Here is a 22,359-nt window from a genome sequence, read left to right as displayed (position 1 = left end):
CTTTGGCTCAGATATAAGTGCCCATCATCGAAGGAAAGAACGTGGGGAAGCTTCTCCCACACCAGCTACACTGAGGCTCTGGGGAGTGCATGGACAGCATTTGGGTTGGGTACAGGAGGAAGGTAAGGATATATGGCACAGAGGTAAGAAACACATCTGTCAGGCTGTACATTTACTGAGTACCTGTTATTTTCAGACCTCCACTGAAGGGGAGGGAACCCGCATATGGGGACACAGAGGACCTCACAGTCTGTGGCTTACCCAGCACCACAGAGTCCATTGCTGCTAGTACTGTTCTTCTCTGGCTCTTTTGAGGCCCTGTTGCCAAATCCCCCATTGTAGTGTGAAGCTCTTTTAAACTACTTACATTACCCTGTGCTGTGGTCTCTTTCTGAGTTTGTTTCTCTGCTGCGAATAATTAATGATGGGAGTGGGTGAAGTGCTGTTCACAGGTGTCAGATTAAGGTCCCAGAATGAGTTTTGTGAGCCAGCGCCCAGCTGGGTGACTTTACCTGCCTGCTAGATTTGCAGGTGCCAGGGTCAGTGCCAGGGTCTCTGGGCACAAGGCTACCTCTGACCCACAGGAGAACTCAGTGTGAGCTCCCCTCATGTCTCCGTGGTCAGACACTGGCCTGACGGGGAGTCCCCTCTGTGCAAGTGCAGCTGGGCTCCCTCTGCCCGACTCTCCTCCCAGCAGCACTGGGGACTTGCAGGATTTGCAGGGTGGAAAAGGGCGGGCTGGGGGCAGGGGCATGTCCTCCACCGTGCGCTCCTTCACATCCCCCTTCCCTGCCCCTTGCTGTCCTCGTGGAGGCCTCAGTTGGCAGCCTGGGAGGGGCAGGGAGTCTGGTCTGGAGATAGACATCCTGAAGTGGAATTTCTCTTCTTCCTCAGTTCTTGTTGGGTTTATCAGTGATTCCTGGTGAAAGTTAGATGTTTTCTTCTCCATAACAGGGAGAAAGATTTCATTGGTCATCTTCCACTTAAGAGCACCAGACCCCTAAAATGTGACTTTTCTATATATATTCTATAACTTGATTTTTTTCCCATTAACTATATGTTGTGTATATTCTTCTAAATCAGTATACAAAGAAACCTCATTATTTTTGATAGTGACTTAGTAATATTCCCTGGGGATATAGCATAATTCATTTATACATTCCCCTATAATTATTGTTCATTCAGGTAGTGCCAGTTTTGGGGTTTTCATTGTTGTTATTTTACTATTGGAGGCTCACAGTTCCTCAACTGTAATTATAAAATTAAAGCAGTGCTCATCAACAAATTTTTAATAATTCACGTGGCAGCAAGAACAGATTTGAACAGACATGAGGCTGTTTACAGTCTTTTTAAAATTCCATTTGGTGTGATGTTTTGTATATTTCCATGCAGATACAGCTGGTAGTATCATGAAATACATGGTATTACATGTCTGTTCATGAATCCAAACAGTTCTGAGTTCCAGGAGTTTGGAAAGGTTGACGGTATGCCCCAGTATTCAATAAACGTCTGCCTACATGCCACGTCTTTGTATTGCTAAAACTTACTTTTGTTAGGGGACGAATTTTCAGAAGGAGAATTGCCATGATAAATTTTTTCAATGGTGAATATGCTAATTACCCAATTTGATCATCACACATTTTATACATGTATTTAAATATAACTCCATAACCCATAATATGTACAATTAATACTTGCCAATTAAAAAATAAATGAGCACATTTAATTTAATTTGAAAAAAAGAAATTGCTGAATCACAGGTTATGCTTATTTTAAGTTTATTTATTTATTTTTATTTTATTTTATTAATGTTATTTTTTTTTTTACATTCTAGGATGTTGTGGAGCAGTTGGGAGGGAGAGGGAGCAAGGAAAGGGGAAGGAAATGGGATGGAAGGAGGAGGAAGGAGGAGGGGTGGGATTGAGGCCTCTGCCACCCCTCACATTCAGACAGGGGAGATTGGGGAGCTTCCAGCGGTGGCTTGGTCATTGCTGGGCTGAGTGCAGATATCGGGGGGGCGTGTAGCAAAAGCCCTCACCTCCCACGACCCCAGCTCAGGAACCCGGGGCCCTTCTTGCTGCAGCTTGGTGGTTGTCACTAATAATACTGCCAGATTGCTCTCCTTGAAGGTTGTCATGATGTAATCAGCTGTTTTTTTTGTGAGAGCGCCTGTTTCAAACCACCCTCACCAGCACTGTGTGTTAACATTTTAATCAAAGTGTACTTTGTACTCTTTGAGTTCATGTTAATTATGTAATGTTCCCTTCCGAGGCGAGTCTCCTTTCTGCTGCAACAACACTTCTGTTTAAAGCAAACAGTGGGCCAGGAATGGTGGTTGGCACCTGGGCTATACACAGAGGAATGAGATGGGATTGCTCTCGAGCTCATGTCTGGTATGGAAGACCGATGCCTTTAACAGTTAACAACAATATTGCACATGGTGAGAACTATAGACAGGGATCCTGCAAAGCGAGGAGCAAGAGGTATGGGGAGGACAGGGGGTGGTCTTGGGAAAGACCTCACAGAGCTGGTCTGTGAAGGGTGAGGAGCGGTCTCAGAGGATACAGGGGGACATAGGCATGGAGGTATGAAGGTGCACGGTGCATTGGGCGAGCCACGTGGCTGCAGTGGAGGGCATCTGGCAGGTGGCAGGAGGTGAGATGGGAAAAGGAGGGTGAAACTTAATGAGAAAGGTCTCGATGGCTTTCCGAGGAGCTGAGACTTCCTTCTGCACAAAGCAAAGGCAGTGCCCCAGCTCGGTCTTCCAGAGGGTGTCTGGCAGCAGGAGGGTGCTTGGATGGTAGGCAGAGGCTAGAGACGAGGTGGTTATGGCTACAGTCAAAGCAAGATGTGGAGAGTCTAACCCTTTCCGTAGGCCTGAGAAACAGGCAGTGGGCATGAAGCGTGCTTCACAGAAGGATCAGTGTGGGGAGTCAAGGAACTCAGGGGTTTGTGGTTGGGAGGACAGTGAGAAACAGCCCCTCAAAAGAGCAAGTTCAGGGAAGAGCGTGGCAGAAGAGTGAGTGAGTTTAACAAACTGATCAGAAAAGCCAAAACAGCAATCCCAAACTGCCCCCAACCCTCCCAACCCCTCACCACTCCCACACCTGCTGGCTGCCAAGAAAGGAATAATGGGCAAGGGGTTCCACATTCAGCTTCTCAGCTCTCACCTGAGTGTGGAATATACTAACATTTATAAAGCAGATGTATTTCACAGTGCCTACTTTGCAAAGCCCTGTAGTCTCAGGTTTAGACTAACCTTTTGGAATTACGTATAGAAATGTTAACCTTACAAAAGAAAGGAAACTTTCATCAGGCTAAAGTCTGTTATAAGTAGAGAATTGCTGGCTCAGGGCAGATGTCCTTGGTTAACCTACTGATTGATATGTAAAGATACTGGCAAAATTGCTGTGGGGAAAAACAGTGTTTGCTAAGAACAAGCTTTTGTTGGTGGATCGACTTAACCTTTTGCAAATTGCACTATGGAATGTCACTTTGTTATTTCACTGATGTTACCAGCCTCTATTGTTAAACTGTACTTAGCCATAACTCCACTTATGTTCCTTTTCTGTAACTTCCTGTTCTGGAGAATAAATGTGTGCACTATGGAATGTCACTTTGTTATTTCACTGATGTTACCAGCCTCTATTGTTAAACTGTACTTAGCCATAACTCCACTTATGTTCCTTTTCTGTAACTTCCTGTTCTGGAGAATAAATGTGGGGAGAGAACCCCAGTTCATGGTTAATTTCCCAAGGAAGGAATGCCTCTCTCTTGAGGGTTCCGGGAGATTAACCCCTTTGGGGTCTCTCACTGCTCAGAAGAAATGGGCTCTGAGTAATCCTTTTTGCATCTCCGTCATCCCATGAGAGACAAAGCAACACTGAGGAATGATTCCCAGCCAACAGGCAGGGGGGTTTTCAAAGCTGCGCAGCAATTCTGGTGTGAGCCAGTGTTGGGAGCTGCTGCTTGCCAGAGTGCTCCTCACACAGTGTGACCACCTGAGGCTGCTGGGGTCCACCTGGACCACCTCCCTCATGCATGAATCATGTCCACATGTGAGGAGTCCTGTGGGGTGGGACTGAGCACTGCCTCCCTCAGACAGAGATTACTTTCCCATGACAGGTTGGAGTCCTAAAGGCAAGGCCAGAGATGTAAACTATCAGGTTATGCCATAAGTCTGGAAATAATTACATTAAATAATACAATAAAAAAAGCTTATTAGAGGAAGGCAGAACTGGTGATGAGTTACAGTAGCCCCCCTTTCCCATGGTCTCGCTTTCTGCAGTTTCAGTTCTGTTGACTGCTGTTAGAAAATATTAAATGGACAATTCCAGAAATAAACAATTCATAAGTTTTAAATTGCATGCCATTCAGAAGAGCACGATGAAATCTTGTGGGGTCCTGCTTTGTCTGTCCTGGGATGTGAATCATCCCTTCATCTAGTGTATCCACACTGTTTATGTCACCTGCTCATTGGCCACTTCTTAGCTGTCTGGGTGATCAGGTCAGCTGTCACAGTGTCACGGTGCTTGTGTTCAAGTCACCCTTACTTTACTTCATAATGGCCCCAAAGTGCAGGAGTAGTGATGCTGGCAATTTGTTATAATTGTTCTATTTTATCATTAGCTGTCGTTATCTCTTACCGTGCCTCATTTATAAATTAAACTTTATCACACGTGTGCATTTATAGGAAAAACATAGTATACATAGGGTTTGGTACTATCTGTGGTTTCAGGCATCCATGTGGGGTCTTGGAACATACCCCTGCAGGTAAAGGGGCTTCTGTAGTAGATTTTCAGATGATAGACGCAGTGCTGGGAAGGAGATGGGTGGGATGCACTGATGTTCGTCAAGAGAAGAGTGCTTGAGAGAGTGAGAGGAAAATCACGACGGTCACAGATGGCCTCGTGAGGAGGGAAGAGGCAGGGATCCTGGGATGCCAGTGTGCTCAGGAGACAAGTGGGCACAAAGCTGGGGTTTTAGAAGGACGTGTGCAGAAGATGGAAGGTGGGCTTACCATCCAGGGCAGTGGCCAGAGTTGGGGGCTCTGCATAGGTTTCAGGAGATGATTAAGGGGATGTTTTATGAAGCTAATTTGGTTTTGCCCCTCTAACATCCTGTCAGATTGGTCTTGTTTTCTTCAGTGGGACCTTGAGACTGGGACATCCTTGACTTGACTATGTACCTGGGTTCCATGGAGATATTTGATAGTGACTAACTCAGTATCTAGCTGAAAAGATAGAGAATTCTGGTCTAAATAAATAGGACAGTTAGTGTGCAAATAGGTGCTGCAAATAGGTGCACCTATAAGATTATGATTAGTGACATCTCAACGTGGGTGAAGGTCTCTAGGGGATTCACCATTGGCTCCTTTGTCATCATTTTGTCATGGATTTGAATGAAAATATGGAAGGTGTGCTGTGGTAATCACATTTACAAGCTGTAGGGAGATAAGGTCTTGATCCATCTCTTCCTTCCTTCCTTTTTTTTCTTTTTAAATTAGGATATGAATCACATGACATAAAATGCCCTCCGTAGTTTTTTTATCCCTGCAGTGAAATGATTCTTCGGTTAGAGGTCGGCTTGCTGTGGCTTGGGCATGGGCCTAGTGCTCACCTTCCTACCCCTTGCTCCATCCTCCCGTTCAGGCTACACTCCTGGTGTCCTCTCTCTGAACTCTGTGTGGCTAATTTGGGACTCACGGTGTTGTGTGGCCTTCTCTCTTTCTCTTCCTTTGATTTTCTTGCTCCAGGCAGCCTGCTGGGCTTAGATTCTAGTTGTAAGGCATGGAAAGATTCCACTTAATTTTCAGGACTGAGTCACATCTCCACCTGGCCTGACTGTAGAGTTATTGGACATTGGTGTGCTAAGTCATCTGTTGTGGAATCACTGAAGAGAGGAAAAGCTGGACAGGCTGGTGTATTAGTCCATCTCTGTTGCTTATAACAAAATACCTGAAACTGGGTAATTTGTAAAGAAACATTTTTTATTGCTTATAGTTTTGGAGGCTGGGAAGTCCAAGATCCAGGGAACACATCTGGTGAGGTCCTTGTTCTTGGTGGTGGCTCTGCAGAGATGCAGGGTCTCACATGGTGCATGGCAGAGCTAGAGACAGAGAGAGCTACTAAGGCAGAGCCATGCCCATGACCACCATTAAACGATGAGTGGATTAATCCATTCACCAGGGCATGGTCCTCACAATCTAATCGCCTCCTCAAGGGCCCAACTTTCAATTACCGTAGTAGGATGTCCCATGCTCTCAATACTGTCACAGTGGGGGTTAAGTCTCAATGAGTTTTGGGGGACATTCAATCCACAGCAGCTGAGTAGCATGTGGCATTCCTGGGTCTCAACAAAACTTGACTCTAATTTTTCACTTAAACGACAGAAAACTAGAAGGAAGAGTGAATGCCTTGAGTAACAAGAATGTGGATGCAAAACCTCTTGACAGACAAATTATGGGCCAGATTTCCATAAGTTCATGTTTTTTTATGGACAAGTATAAGATCCTATATTTAGGTCCCCAAACCCTGCTGTACCAGTACAGGCTGGGAAGGCAGAACTTAATGAGAAAAGCTGGGGAGTTTTAGCCGATGGAAAGTTTGTTACGATTCAGCTGTGTTATGGTTGCTAAAGGGCTGATGTCATCTGAGATTGCAGTAAGTGTGGAAATGAGAGTGAACTGGGATTCTTCCTGGTGATGGGAAACCAAGACTGTACCCAAACTGGGCATCATTTCCTGGAGAAGAAAAGGCTCAGAAAACATGAGGGTCCCTTTAGACATTGAAAAACTGGCTTTGCGAGTCGGGAATCAGATGGCAGGGGGTGGGGGTGGCCAGACTTGGATTCTGCACAGGAAGAATGTCCCTTGTCACAGAAGGTGGTGCCTTGGGGTTCAGCAGGGGGGCAGCCCCTGTATGGAGAGGTTGAAAGGCAAGCCCGCCACTGCATGTGGTCGGGGTGGACTCCTTGGTGCAAATAAGGCACAGATCTCTTAAAAGGAGATGTGCCAAGGGCGTTGGGTCGGCTGAGGATCAAGCCCTCCTGCTCTGTCCCCTGGAGTTTCACTATCCCTTTGGAGTTTTCCACTGACACCTCATAGGGCTCTGTGTTTAGTTTTTCCAGAGAGGCTAGTTTCTCATGGGTAGTTCATTGAAGGCCTCTGATATGCCCGAATGTACTTCCTGACTCAAACTCAGGAAGCCTTCTTCCAGCATCTGCCACAGGCCAGCTCCATGGGAAAGTGTAGATCAGAAGTGTAGTGTAAAAAGCAGGTCCAGATAGCAAGATAAGTTTAGTGTAATTGAGGAGACCAGATCAACGTCAAACTAAGACACTTGGGATGGAACAGGGAAGGAAAGTTGTACCAGCAGAGAACAGTCTGCTGAGACTTACCTTGTGTGGGGCGGGGGCAGACTGGACTATTAAATGAAATAGAGTTGGCAGGAATTCATTTAAAACTCAGAAGTTTTCCTTTCTTAGCCACACCCTGTTACTTATTTAGCACCAAAAATTTTACAGCCCACACGAACTGTCTCTAAACCTGCACCCTAAATAATTTACCCATATGTCAGTTGTTCCACCAGAAGCAGAGATGATTTTCTACAAATTGGTTTAAACATAACTAATTACCACTTAACTGTCTTAGTCCAGTCCGCTATAACAATAATACCGGAGACTGGGCCGCTTAAACAGTGGGCGTGTATTTCTCACACTTCTGGAAGCTCGAAGTCCAAGATCAAGGTGCCAGCAGATGCAGCGTGTGGCAGGGCCTCTTGCTCGTTTGCAGAGGGCTGTCTTCTCCTGTGTCCTTGCATGGTGGAGTGAGAGAGAGGAGCTGGCTCCCTCAGGCCTCTGCTTACGAAGGCACTAATCCCACTCGTGAGGCTCCACCCTCAAGACCCAGTTACCTCCCAAAGGCCCCACAATCTAACACCATCCCATTGGGGAATAGCATTGTAGCATATGAATTTGGAGAGCAACGCACACATTCAGTTTGTAGCAACACCACATGAAAAAGTTTATGTATCAACATTTTGCTACTTTTTTTAAATAGAAAGATTTTGTGCCTTATTGACACTGGTCATTGACACTGGTCAATGTATTATCCTTTTCTACTCTTGAGATTTATGAGATGCAAAGGCTAGGAATAAATGTGTCCCATGTCCAGACCCTCTTCTCTCCTGGGCAGGACTAAGTATGACACGTGCTTACTTCTAAGGCTCTAAAAACTCCCAAGGGGCCGTCCTATTGTGCTCTCACTTAACCGCTGCTATCACACAACTCTGACTTGTGGTCCATATACTTGCAGACATACACTTCCTTTTACACTGTCCATCCTAACGACTGCGTCACCTGTCATCTACTGGGGGAGGGGGTAGATGCCCAGATTTCATCTCTGTGATATACTTAATTACAAATGAACACCTGCTCAGAGCGTGCGATCGCGTTCTCTGACCTTATCAGAAATGTGCATTTAGATTCCGGGATGCAGTGAGGAATGCTTGGCTGACAAGAAGCAGTTCCAGGGCCCATTTCTGCTGCTGTACATGCTCTTTCCACTCTTGTGAAGGATCTCACATATTTCAGCGTCTCAGGCCACAACTGGATGTGCTCAAGAGTAGATTTAATTAAAAGTGATGTTTGTTCCTTTCTCCTGCAAAGCTGAGAATTTATACATCTGGCACACAGAGTAGAACACGGAGGAAAATCCCATTCTGTTGTCTCCATCCTGGTCTGTTCTGCATCCAGCTTAGTCTTGCAGATGTCCTTTGGAACACCAGGCTTAGGGCACTAGGAGCATTAGACCCAATTTTGGATGACGGGCTTATTTAGTGTGCTAGACTGACTGGTAGTGTTTACTACTGTTAATTAAGCTCAGTGCTACAGTTAACATTCTTTTTATAATTGCAGCTATTTGAAATGTCAGCGGGTATGTGCTTAGGGCTCCAGTTTACCAGCAGCTTCACTGGAAGAAAGCAGCAGAGAGAAGAGGGATGACAGGGTCCCCCGTGGGTAATTGTGTGCTCCCCCGAGTGCTGGTGCTTCCGGCATCTACACTGGGAGCCGGGGAAGGACTGCTTAGAGCACATGGTCTTCAGCTGAAGAAGGGAGCATAAAGGAAGGATGCTCTGTGTTTTGAGGGAAGAAAGCAGATATCAGTTGATAATGTTATTTGCTGCTGGTGTTCTGAATTTGGATCCTGAAAAGTGAGATAGATAAAGCACTTAGATGTTGAATCATGCCAACAGAGAGGAATTTGAATTAGGAACTTGTAATCCATTATAGTCCCAATATTCCAGGATAGATAAGTTGTCAGGCTGAGTGTGTGTGTGCACGTGTGTGTGTGTGTAAAATCTCCCAGGATTCTAGGCAAGGGGCTCTAACTATGTCTGAGAGCTGGTAGATTCTTGTCTGCTTCCTCTAACGTGGAGAACAGGATGCTGCAGGGCTTAGCTTTCAAAGCAGCAAAGGCTTCGTTGTAAGTGTAACTCTGAAAGGGAATCATTTTAACAAATTCAGCTCTTGAAAGAAGATCCAGTCTCTAAATTAATTACCTTATACCTGCTTTCTTCCTTTATGCCAAGTTCATGATCACCAGGATCAGATGGACACCAGGTGCCCGTTCAGCCCTCGCTGTGCCCAGAGCCGAGGCCGCTCTTGTCAGAGTCCAGGGTAAAACCCAGAGAGACACACACAGGGATCGTGATGGTGGCAAGGGTGGCAGAGCAATGGGAGAATAATGGCACCGGGTTGGGAAGACCACAGCCTGGTTCCTGCAGCCACAGGCATCTGTCATCTCTGTTCCGCACCCTCCTCAGCCACCTCACCCTCTGTCAGCATCCACAGCAGAGGTCGTTTATAGAGGCTGGTGAGCAGGGGGTGTTCCCACTTGGGAGGGTCTTTGCGAGAGTTGTGCCTTTTAGAGTTTGACATTGCAGGGCATTATATAGTAGAATGAGAAGCAAAAATGGCAAAAACCATCGGACCAAACAGTGTCACCCAGGCAGAAGGTGTGGACCCATTGCAGGGCATTATATAGTAGAATGAGAAGCAAAAATGGCAAAAACCATCGGACCAAACACAGTGTCACCCAGGCAGAAGGTGCGAACTAGAAAGAGACCTTAGCCAGCGCTGTTGACTGTAAGAAGGGACCTTATAGCCGGGGGCCTTGGGCCTGAGGCCAGCAGGAGCCCATCTGGACACAGCAGACACGTGAGCCTATATCCACATTTGACAGGGGCTTCCACAACTGTAGCTTTGAAGAAGTATGCTTTATGTCACAGCCTAGTACACACTTACCTTTGTGTGTGTATGACCAAAACACAAGTTTCACAAAACAATTCTTTTTTTTTTTGGCTACCTTATAGCCGGGGGCCTTGGGCCTGAGGCCAGCAGGAGCCCATCTGGACACAGCAGACACCTGAGCCTATATCCACATTTGACAGGGGCTTCCACAACTGTAGCTTTGAAGAAATATGCTTTATGTCACAGCCTAGTACACACTTACCTTTGTGTGTGTATGACCAAAACACAAGTTTCACAAAACAATTCTTTTTTTTTTTTTGGCGTGGCCAGTGTAGGGATCTGAACCCTTGACCTTGGTGTCATAGCACTGCCTCTAACCAGCTGAGCTAACTGGCCGGCCCACAAAACAGTTCTTATACATGATGCCTCTGATTGTTTTTTACACCGATTTTCACTTGTGTAAAATACAACCAAATAATTTGATTTCACGGTTTGCCAGTGAGGTCACAACTGCTGAAAAACACTGGTGTATAATGTTGCTGGAGCACTGGTAGCTCACCCCAAATGAACACCATACTTTTACTAATGTCAGATATTATTGCGTTATTTCTGTCTTCTTATGATTAAGTAATCTGCTAACTGTGGAGAACTATTGACGTGGAATGATGCAGGCTTTTCTGGGAATGTTTCTGGTCAGTATGAAGTTCCGGGTTAAACTAAGAAGCGCTTCAGGCCCCACTGCAGGGTGGCTGCTGAGCCCGTCTGTGGGCGTCGTTTCAGGGACTCCTGCCATTTCCCCAAGGGTTCCTGAGCTTGCTTCTGTCCCTGTCACCATGGTGGGTGGAATTTCCACAGCAGCTGATAAAAGGCCGAGGAAGAAAAGGAAAATCAAGTGGGGATAGAGAAGGTAGTGTTGTTATCTGGTGGTTGTGGTCCTCCTCCAACTTCTTTCAGGTTGTTTGCAGAATTCAGTTCCTTGTGGCTGTAGGACTGAAGTCCAGCTGGGATTGCTCTTAGCTCTTTGAGGCCACCCTCAGTTCTAGCCACCCACTTGTGCCACTTCTTCAAAGTCAGCAGGAGAGTCTCTGGTCTGCTGCAGCAGAGTCTTAACATTACATACCGCCTTATTTAATGCTCCATAATGATGGGAGGGACCATCCCGTCATATTCACAGGACCCTCCACACTGAAGGGAAGGGGACCATGCAGGGCACGTACACTAAGGGGTGAGAATCTTGGGGACATCTTTGAATTCTGCCTACCACACTGTCACACTTATGCATCTAACATCATTGCTGAGGCCTGTTGTCTTTGCAAATCTGTGACAGGAAACAGTCCCATCTCTTTCAGCTTACAGGTGAAAGCTCCACCCGCCCTAAAAGCAAGAAGTCCTTTGTCTTGCGTGACTGCTCCCCCGCATGTGTAAGTGCACACACACGCAGGTTGTCCAAGACCTGTGAGGCCCTTGGAGAGGAGGAGGGAGGAATTGCAGACAGCGCTTGTGCCAGACCCTTGCTGGCCCAGTCCTGGCCTAGATTCATGGCCCCCATGCCGGGCGTGTCATTCTCCCTCAGTCCCTGTGCTTAAGCACTCTTCTCCAGCATGCAGCCACGGACCCCTGGAGCTCAGACTGCAGGGACCAGTACTTCCTTCCCCTTCACTCTTGAGGCCCTTGTGCTGGCTCAGGTCTCTGCCAGACTGGACTTCTGCATGGGCTCTGCTCAGATGTCACCTTCTCTGTGAGAAGGTTGGTTAAAGCAAGTGAAGACTAGCTTAGTCACTAGTTTATGGGAGCCTCTCATTGAAATCACAACAGTTTAGGTGCTAGGTACAAGTCCATGTTCATAGGCCATGGGAAGACTGGATGTGAGAAGACCCACATTGCCTGTGGAATGGCATGTGTGTGTGTGTGTGTTTGTGTGTGTGTGGAGGTGTTGCTGGAGGTTGTGGGGGGTGCTTCTCACCTCAGTTTATCTGTGAAATGGTGGAGGATTTAGCTGCAGCTGGGTGCTGGGTCTTTACAGAGAGGCAGAACCATGCCTAGGAGCCTCAGTAACCTGCCAGGTGGAACCAGGGAGAAGCAGCTTTGGAGCTCACATCTGCTGAGTTCCCGGCCACTGTAACCAGTATTTCAGCTAGTTCTTTCTAGGGAGCTGTTTTCTACACATTTCTACATAAAACAAGCCTATTTGTTCAGCAGTAACCTACAAATTCAGTGCTTAAGATCTTGGATTATATTGTGTATTTCTCCCAGCTACGTATTTTCTAGAGAATAAAAAATTGGCAGGAACCTAGATCAAAATTACGTGATCGTTTAGTATTATTGAGGGCAGTCCACCAACTCATGCACTGCCATGCAGACCAGTGTTGCTCTAGTGAAAGTGTATCTGTAAAGACCGAAGCAGCGCAGAACAAAAGGAGTTGATCTTTCATACCATTTTCCCTTTTCAAAAAACGTGTGGGGTTGGGGATGAGTAGTGCGCTGGTCCATTTCTGTTGCTTGTAACAAAATACATGGAACTTGATTTATAAGAAAACAAAATTTATTGCTTACAGTTTCTGAGGCTGGGAAGTCCAAAGTCCAGGGAGCACATCTGGTGAGAGTCTTGCTGGTGGTGACAGTGGCAGCATGGTATCACACTGCAGAATGGTGGAGCGGAGAGAGACCCTTCCTGTGGTCTCCTCCTTACAGCCCTCAGAACCACTCCCCAACTACCACTTTTAGTCCAGTCACTACCGCGTGGTTCTCACAATCTGGTCACCTCTTCAAGGCTCCACCTTTTAATTACCATAATAGGATTTCCCACCCTCTTAAGTCACAGTGGGAGTCAAGTTTCTAATACATAAAACTTGGGGGACACAATTCAAGCTTCAGTGAGTTCGGGGGGACATTCAGTCTACTACAGGCAGAAATGCTGAAGGAGCCCGTGCTTGGTCCGTCCTCACAAGGGCCTTTCCCAGGCTGCTCTTCTGGGTGAGGAGCAGCTGCTGAGCACATCCCCACGAGCCTGCACCCTGCCAGGGACCCTGAGCCTCAGGCACGTGGAGACATGGGGGAGGGAGGAGAGTGAGCAGTGATCACACTTTGTGGGAGGATGATGTCCTCAAAACTTAGATCAGCACTGTGAAGGGGTCCTTCCACTCCACCCATTTTGCAAACCAAGGTTCGCAGAGGTTGACTAACTTGCCAGAAGTCCCACAGCTAGCAAGTGGCAAGACCAGGACTAAACCTCCTAATTTGTTTGATTCCATAACCTCTGTTTAACCTCAGTGGGCTCAGTGGGGCATCCATCCTTTCCCTGTCATCGGGGACTGAAGACTGAGTAGAGCTTCCTTGTGGTGGCAGAGCTGGCAAGTTTAATGCCCGTCTTTGGTCATGACACCCACCCAGAAGGAATCCTTGTGCTTTGGCACGCAGGATGTGCAATTACTGCACAGCTTTGGGTTATGCTGACCACGTCATCTCGACACCTTCTGTGTGGGCCAGCAGACTGATGACAGGCAGCTGTGCTAGATTTGTGAAATGCTGTGGTGGCAGTTCTGTCCTTTTCGTCTAAGGATGATTGCGTTGAACCCTGCCTAGACACCTGCCTGGAGCAGCTGTCCCTCCTGACTCTGACCAGCCTGTGCCCCTCTCTCCCTGCAGATGCCGCTCCTATGAAGACTGCTGTGGCTCCAGGTGCTGTGTGCGGGCCCTCTCCATACAGAGGCTCTGGTACTTTTGGTAGGTGGCAACCTTCCTGTTCTGGAGGCCCTTCTCCACCATCCCCAACCCCCAAGAGCCCTGTCTGCTCTGTTACACCTCAGTTACATCACCTTCACCTTGGATCATGGCCTTGTGACAGCCTGGGTCAAGGAGACAGGTACATGGGGGTGGGCTTCATGCCCAGCAGCTGTGCGCACAGCATTTGCACATTTGCAGAAAGCTCGCTCCCACCTCCACAGGCTTTTGGGAAGGTGGCTGGATGCCAGCCTCATCCTTCAGTAGCTCCTTAGCTGGCTTCTGAAATGGAGCCGATGCTGGTTGTCTCAAAGAATCAGAGAATCAGTAAATCAAGAACCATGGTGAAGTCTCTGCTGCCTGGAAATCACCCCTGTCACGTGTGTCAGCTGCATCTGGGCTTTCAAGGTGGGCAGCCTGTGTCCTTGTCCGTCTGCCAGCTCTTCCAGGGAAGTTCGAGTTGCTGTCTGGAGTCTGTCCAGTTGTCCCTGGAGAGGGGGTGAGGGAGTGATGTCAGCAGCCCCTGGAGGAGGGAGCAGAGTTGCCGTCACAGAGTGAAGGCTCCTGGCCCTCAGAGGATGCCTGTTTGGGGTATCCCTGAGACGCTGCCTGACTCTGTTGATAACGGGGATCGCGTCAGACATCAGGGATGGCAGAGCATGTGTGGGAAGGGATTTCTTTGAAACTGAGCACTTCTCACACCCCTTCCTCTGTTCCCATGCAGGGGTGATGTCATCAGGAAAACCCCACAGAGGGTTAAGACTTCCCTATCTTTATGACTTCCGCTTCTTTATGACTTTAAGAGTCTGACTTTACTGACGTTTTAAGACCTTACTGAGCATGTTACAGCAGCCCCTTGGATATTTTGGTGAGGTTTTGTCTTCCCTTCTTGACGACTATTTTTGATTAGGGAAGCCAGCAGGGAGTTGTGACTCTGTGTGTCATGGGCCTCGGGAATTTAATAGCAAGGCTTCCTTCCATCACCACCAGCACCGCGGCCACAGCTCGGGCTGTGCTTACAGCAGCCCCTTGGATATTTTGGTGAGGTTTTGTCTTCCCTTCTTGACGACTATTTTTGGTTAGGGAAGCCAGCAGGGAGTTGTGACTCTGTGTGTCACGGGCCTCGGGAATTTAATAGCAAGGCTTCCTTCCATCACCACCAGCACCGCGGCCACAGCTCGGGCTGTGCGGGTGCCCTACCTGCTGGGATGGTGCTGCCTCTCGCGCATCCCCTGAGCACGGGCAGGCAGCGCCAGCTCCCCTGCCTAGACTTGCTAGTGCCTAAAGCTCTAGGATAGAAAGTGAATGTTTTTGGCTTAAGATTTTCCAAATATGAATGCCTCTGTGTCCATCTCGAGGTGGAGGGGACTGGAACTGAAGCCGGGGAGAGGAGCGCTGGGCAGGGTCAGCATTTCAGAGCACCGTCTGGCTCTGGGCTGTGCCTTCTCCTGGGGTTCCTCTCCCTGGGACCTGTGGTAGAGGAGGCAGGACTGTTGGGGCATGAAGGAAGCCCTGACCCTGAAAGAGTTTGGAGGCACCAGATGAGTGACGATGAGGTTGTGGGAATGCTCCTAAAAAATGGAAAAACCTTGTCCAAGTTCCGGCATTAGGTGATTTAAAAAAGACTGAGAGAGTCCAGAAGAACCGTTAGGGTCTGGTGGCTCCGTTGGCCTTCCCAGGAAGCTCTACCTCAACTGTGAGCTGTTGTCCTTGAGCTGCTGGCCAGGTCAACTGTCAGAGGCAGGGCACCCTGGTGAGACAGTTAGTGGGATTCCCTATAGAGAAGTTCTTATGAGTCCTACTGAATGAAGTCAGGCTCCTGAAGGTCAGATGCCAGATGCCAGAAGATTTGGTGGAGTTATTAGAGTTGAGATCCTGACACAGGTTCCAAGTTGGAGATACAGCCAGAGAATACCTCAATGTTCTCTGAGGTGCCCCAGCTGAATAGGAAGGATGCTTGGATTCTGCTCCCTGCGTTCCTTCCCTCAGTAAACGCGGAGTGTCTAGTGTGTGCTGGGTATTCTGCATGGGGTCGCACGGAGAGGCTCCTGAAAGAGTCAGATGTCTAAGCAGACACCTGCATGTGGGTGGTTTTAAGCCGGTGCTCTGGAAGAAGTACAGAGCCTCTGATGCCAGAAAAGTTGGGAAAAGCTACAAAGCTTTTGACTGTGTCTTCAGAGAGAGCTTCAGAGAGGGAGCAGACTGCAGGGAGCCTAAGAGAGTGCAAGTGCTAAGAGCACAGCGGGAAACACAGAAACACGAGGGGGGTGGGGAGAGTGGGCCTTTGGGGGAGAGGAGGATGGGCGGATGGGAGGGAGGGGCTTCCGCAGCCCGGACCCTTCACCTGGCTATCGAGGTCTTCTGTCTCCTTACCATAAAACGAAGGTTTTGGAAGGGAATGCTTTCAGGGGTTCCTGCCAGCTCTGAGATCATGAGTAACCTGTAACCAGGGAGGTCTGAATGAAATCCTCAGGTTTAGAGAAGGAAGACTTGTGGAAAGCATGCCGGGGCCAGATGAAGACTGGCGTGGGTCGTCCTGCGGGCAAGCCCACGCTGGAGGCTCCCATTCAGTGGTCTGCAGTGGGGTCTGGGCGTCAGGGTCTGCACTGTAGCTGCACCCATCCCTGGGATACGCAGAGTCGAGAGCTGCTCTGCTGAGGGCTGGGTGACAGTGAGGAGGAATTAACACACAACTTGAATTAAAGAAACCAGATTGCTTCTGATGATAGAAAAGGCACAAACTTCCTCTCTTAATCCCTAGAAAGCTTCCAGAACTATTGACCAACAAAAGAGAATATCTAGTGAGCAGTTGACCTGTAGTGCACAGCACTCTGAGGACCCCTTTTATTAACCACCAGTCTTTCCCCCGCTGACATCCTGCTTCTTCTTATTATTCTTGTAAGCCATTCTCTTGCCCCATTGTCAGCTCCTCCCTTTTAAAATAAGTTCTTCTAGGAGTTTTACAGTTTCAGGTCTTTAATCCATTCTGGGTTGATTTTGGTATGTGGCAAGAGGTACAGGTCTAGTTTCATTTTTCTACACATGGACATCCAGTTTTCCCAGCACCATTTATTGAAGAGGTAGTCTTTTCCCCAATGTATGTCCTTTTTGTCAAAGATCAGCTGGCTGTAAGTATGTGGGTTGATTTCTGGGTTCTCTATTCTGTTCCATTGGTCCATATTCTGTTTTTATGCCAATACCATGCTGTTTTGATTACTACAGCTTTGCAGTATATTTTAAAGTCAGGGTGTGTGATGCCCCACACCTTGTTCTTTTTGCTCAGGATTGCTTTGGCTGTTTGGGGTCCCTCGTTGTTCCATACAGATTTTTGAATTGTTTTTCCTATCTCTGTGAAGAATGTCCTTGGTGTTTTGATAGGGATTGCATTGAATCTGTAGGTCACTTTGGTAGTATGGATATTTTGACAATATTGATTCTTCCAATCCATGAACATGGAATGTCTTTCCATCTTTTTGTGTCCTCTTTTAACTTCTTTCACCAATGTTTTGCAATTTTCATTGTAGAGATCTCTCATCTCCTCAGTTAAATTTATTCCTAAGTGTTTTATGTTTTTTGGTAGCTGTTGTAGATGGGATTGTTTTCTTGGTTTCTTTTTCAGGGAGTTTGTTGTTGGTGTATAGAGGTGTGACTTTTGTATATTGATTTTTGGATCCTGCAACTTTACTGAATTCATTGACGAGGTCCAATAGTGAAGTCTTTAGTGGTACATATGGAATAAGTACCACTAAACAATGGAATATGACTCAGCCATGGAAAAGAATGAAGTCCTGTCATTTGTAGCAGCACGAATGAGCCTGGAACATTATATTAAGTGAAATAAGTCAGGTACAGAAAGATAAATCCTGCATGTTCTCACTCATATGTAGGAGCTAAAAAAAAAAAAAAGTGAGTTGAACTTTTACAAGTAGAGAGTAGAACTGTGGTTACTAGAGTCTGCGAAGGGACGTGGGGACGGGTACAGGGAGACCTTGGTTAATGGACACAAAATCACAGCTAAATAGGAAAAAGAAGTTCTAGTGGTGTACAGTAGTGCCAGGCACCCGATTAACAATACTTTATTGAATGGCTAGAAGAAAGGATCTCAAATGCTCTCATCACAAAGAAAAGGTGCATTTTTGCAGTGAGGCATATACCCGCTACCCTGGATTCAAACATCACACATTGTCTAGTGGTGTACAGTAGTGCCAGGCACCCGATTAACAATACTTTATTGAATGGCTAGAAGAGAGGATCTCAAATGCTCTCATCACAAAGAAAAGGTGCATTTTTGCAGTGAGGCATATACCCGCTACCCTGGATTCAAACATCACACATTATACTGAAGCATACCTCTGTACCCCATAATATGTGCAGTCAGTACATATCAATTTAAAACAGGTAAATTCCTTTACATTAAGATAAGTTCTTAGACTGATGGTTCAGTGAGGACCGAATCACGTGAGAACTGGTCCCTGAGCTGGCAGTTTGTCTCCTGCCACGTGGCTCCGTCCTGCTTTGCCCCCGGCCTACTGGCTGCCTCTCAGTTTGAGACGTGAGGTGCAGTGTCGCTTTCTTGTCTAGGAAAAGTGTTCCATTTGGTGTGTAATCAGGCTTCTGGCTTATCTTACAGGAAGAGGTCAAGATCTCCGCCTGTAGTTTCTCTGTGATTAAGGTGTGCTGCAGGAAGGACACTTCTGTTTCTTTATGGATGCTCGTGTAATGATAGAGACAACTACTAGGAAGGGTCATTGTGCCTCACTTGTAGCTTTGGCAGTGAGTAATGGAAAACAAGAGAAACAGTGAGGCAAAGAAGCCGTGGTGTTCAGACAGATTTAGACGGCATCTCCTGTTTTGACTAAAATACTGAGTTGAGGTCAGAGCCATGGGCAGGGGAGGAAAGGCACCAACCCTTTGAGACAAACTAGCCATTTGGAGCTATTTAAAACAGAGAGCTCACTTTCAGAGCTTCTCAGAGTCAGTGGCCTCCATCCAGGGGACATCCCAGGAGTCTGCAGGCCAAGTGACTGCCAGGTGCTATCCACCGCAGGATCGTCCCTGGGTAAGGTGGTCCAGAAAGGACCAGGTCTCAGGCAGCACTCCCGGCAGGGAGCTGCATGGCCCAGCCCCGCCCTCTGACCCATCCATTCGGGAATTGGTGTTCCAGATCTCCAGGGAGACCCCGAGGCCTTTGAGTCACAGGGCCGAGTCCTCAGGGCCGAGTCCTCAGAGCCTCTGCCCGGCTGGACCCCTGGCCTGAGTTGAGCTCCCCTCACGTCTGTGCTCTCTGCAGGTTCCTGCTGATGATGGGTGTGCTCTTCTGCTGCGGAGCTGGCTTCTTCATCCGGAGGCGCATGTACCCCCCACCACTGATGGAGGAGCCAGCGTTCAACGTTTCCTACACCAGGCAGCCCCAGAACCCCACTCCAGGTCAGCCATCCCTCTGTCCTCGTCTCTTCCTACAGTTTACTTGTCCTCTGCAAACATTTATAAAGGTACTGCCACAGCGTGTGCTAGAAGAGAGAAAATTCAGGCCATTCGATTCATTTAAGTTCTGATGATCAACTTCGTTGTGCATTTGTGGTAATAACAAATGCAACATATATTGGATATATAACCATCGCCTAATATTCTTACTTAATTATCGGTACACATTATATGCATACTATGCTGTTCATATATGCACATTATTTGTTCTGTGCCCTTTTCCTTAAAAATCATTTTATGCATAAATTTCCGTGTAGGAACAGTCATGTTCCTGCCATTCTTAATGCCTCTAGACTCAATACTAATTATGTTACTAAATGGTAATTTGCTTAGATAGTCTATCATTGCTGATAATTTGTTGGGGTCTCTTTTTTTTTTGACCTTTTATTTATTTTTTCAAGAAGTATTTATTGTGTACTTACTAGTAATTCTGAGTACTTATAAATAAATGGTGCAGCTGTATTTTTATACAAGTTATATTTGGCCTATTTAGAGAGTATCACCCAAAGTGATGTCCCAGGGTCAAAGAGAATTAACTGTTTCTTAATTTTATAAGATGGTCCTCACTATCTAAACTCCCTTGAACTATGGTGGGTAGTGTTGGCTCACGCGGGACAAAGGCTGGTGCCCTGGTTTTGACATCGTGTATGAGGCGTGCCCTTCCGTGGAGGAGCCTGGTGATAACAGGGATGGGCAGGCGCTGCTCAGAGCTCTGGTCTTTCCACCTGGTGTGCGGTGAGGTTGGGCAGCACGTGTCACTGGTGTCCACATTGGTTTCAACCTGGGGTCATGAGGAGTGGGGCGTCTCCCTTATTTGCACACTGCAGGTGGAAGGTCAGAGAGCAATTATTGTCTTGGCTTTTACAAAGTTTCAGTTATGCAAAATGAATATAGTCCTAGAGATCTACTGTACAGCACGGAGCCTCTGATTGATAAAACTGTAACATACAACGAAAAATGTGCTGAGAAGGTAGATCTTATGTGTCCTTGTCACACACACAGAAATAGTAAGTTAGAGAGTGGAGGAAGCTTTTGGAGGTGATGGATATGTTTATAGCACAGATTGTGGTGGTGGTTTCACAGATGTCTGTAGACTCATCAAGTATATACATTAAATGGGTACAACATTTTCACGTCAATCATACCTCAATAAAGTGGTTTAAAACAAAAGAGAGAAGTAGGGGGATTGACTGTAAAAGAAGAAAGTCTCCTTATCTCTTCTGTTCTTCCGAGGACATGCTGGTCTCAAGGTGCAGAGAGGATGGAGCTGGTCATTTGTGTGTTTGTTCTTCTACAGTTTTTTTTTCCACCAGGTACTCTGTGGGGTTTTCCTTTTAAAAATAATTTTCTGGGGCCAGCCCGGTGGCGCACTGCTACAGTGCACTGCTTGGGAGTGCGGCGGCGCTCCAGCCGAGGGTTCGGATCCCACATACAGACCGGTTCCCGCTCACTGGCTGAGCGAGGTGCGGGCGCAGCACCGAGGGTTGCGATCCCGTTGCCGGTCCCGGTCCGGTCTGGGCGCGACACTGAGGGTTGCGATCCGTTGCCGGACACGAAAAAAGACAAAAAGGAAAAAAAAAATTTCTTTATTATTTTTTTAAGTGCTAGAAAGATTTAAATATATATTTTCCTCAGTCATTCACTGGGACCTGTACCTCAAACTTTCATTGAGAGTCAGTACATTTTGTACATGTAAGTGGATTTTATTCCTTCACACTTGGATACATTTGAAGAGTTTCAAATTTGTGCTTTATAATAGGGTGAAGTGCAAATTTTCAGTTATTAATACAGGAGGCCAAAGCCATCACTAACTGATCTCATCTGGATTAGTCAGACTTTTTAATACGGGGAAAAGCATCCCATGTCCCACTTGGTACCCAGGGTTCCTGTGGCCCACAGATTCCGGAAGCCACGTGTCCATGGTCCCAAATGCTGGCCGAGTGCTGCGAGTGGGTGGTGTGGTTAGACCCGTGTCTCCAGCTGCGCAATTCCTGTGGCATCTCAACATTTCCAGAAAGAAGGTGTCTCCATCCTTCCTCCTCCTGCGTCTCTTTTCTGCATGGCTATGCACCGTCTGTCTGGGGGAATCCTCAGTCTCCCTCATCCACTACACCCAACACATAGGTCATCAGATCCTACGGAATCTTACTTCTGACTCCATCTCGCCCAGCAATACCTGCTCAAGGTATTGCTGGCCTCCTCCAGCAACTCTCTGTCCTCTCTGTGGCCACCGGAAAAAGAAAAAAGGAAAAGCACGTGGGTCGTGTTGTTCTTCAGCTTCTGGGTCTCTGCTGGCTCACTTGGCTCACAGCCTCAAGTCCAGACCCCTTAGCCAGGACCCAGGCCCTCCACAGCCTCTGTGACCCCTCCCCACCTCTGTGCCCCAGTCAGGCCCACTGTGAGCGGCCGCCTTGCCAGCCCTGCCTCACACGGGACCTGTGCGTGCCCATCTCCCTGGAAGAGCCCACCCCTCCTCGGAGGGGCTGCTCTGTGTTGCCCACAGTGAAACTGGCCATTTCCCTTCCTCTGCTTTCTCCCCTGGGTGCTCTGCAGGTACTTTAACAGCTTGCATTGTGGTGGGCTTTAATCTTTCATGCATATGCTGGTCTTCCCCACCAGGCTTTGGGCAGAATTCTTGTCTCAGACACCAAGCAAACCCCTGCCCATGTCTGCGGACCAGGTGAACTGCGTGTGCCCCGGGCTTGTAGTGAGGAAAGCTGGGGATGGGATGCATCATGCCCACACTAGAGCCTGGAGCCCCGGCCTGCCTAAATTGTTCTCTCAGTCCATATTTCCTGTGCACCTGCACAGCCTGGATCCCAGCCCTCACTTGCCCGTGTACACTGCACGGCTTGCACACCCATGTGGTAGCCCTGAGCATTTGCACAGCGACTGTATAGTCTG

At 47.5% G+C, this 22,359-nt stretch overlaps 1 protein-coding gene across 1 annotated transcript in view; it reads left to right on the top strand.

The window, feature by feature from the left end:
• The window catches only part of VOPP1 (vesicular, overexpressed in cancer, prosurvival protein 1), a 48,478-nt gene that overhangs the window by 8,404 nt on the left and 17,715 nt on the right, over nucleotides 1-22,359 (top strand). Inside the window, exons 3-4 of the mRNA XM_008578663.1 lie at nucleotides 13,897-13,974; nucleotides 19,262-19,398. Coding sequence (XP_008576885.1) covers nucleotides 13,897-13,974; nucleotides 19,262-19,398 — 215 coding nt within the window. The remainder of the gene's footprint in view (nucleotides 1-13,896; nucleotides 13,975-19,261; nucleotides 19,399-22,359) is intronic.

The sequence above is a fragment of the Galeopterus variegatus genome, unplaced genomic scaffold (assembly GCF_000696425.1).
Source record: "Galeopterus variegatus unplaced genomic scaffold, G_variegatus-3.0.2 Scaffold1737, whole genome shotgun sequence".
In the NCBI taxonomy this organism is placed as follows: Eukaryota; Metazoa; Chordata; class Mammalia; order Dermoptera; family Cynocephalidae; genus Galeopterus; species Galeopterus variegatus.
This window is presented reverse-complemented; position numbering and strand designations above follow the sequence as displayed.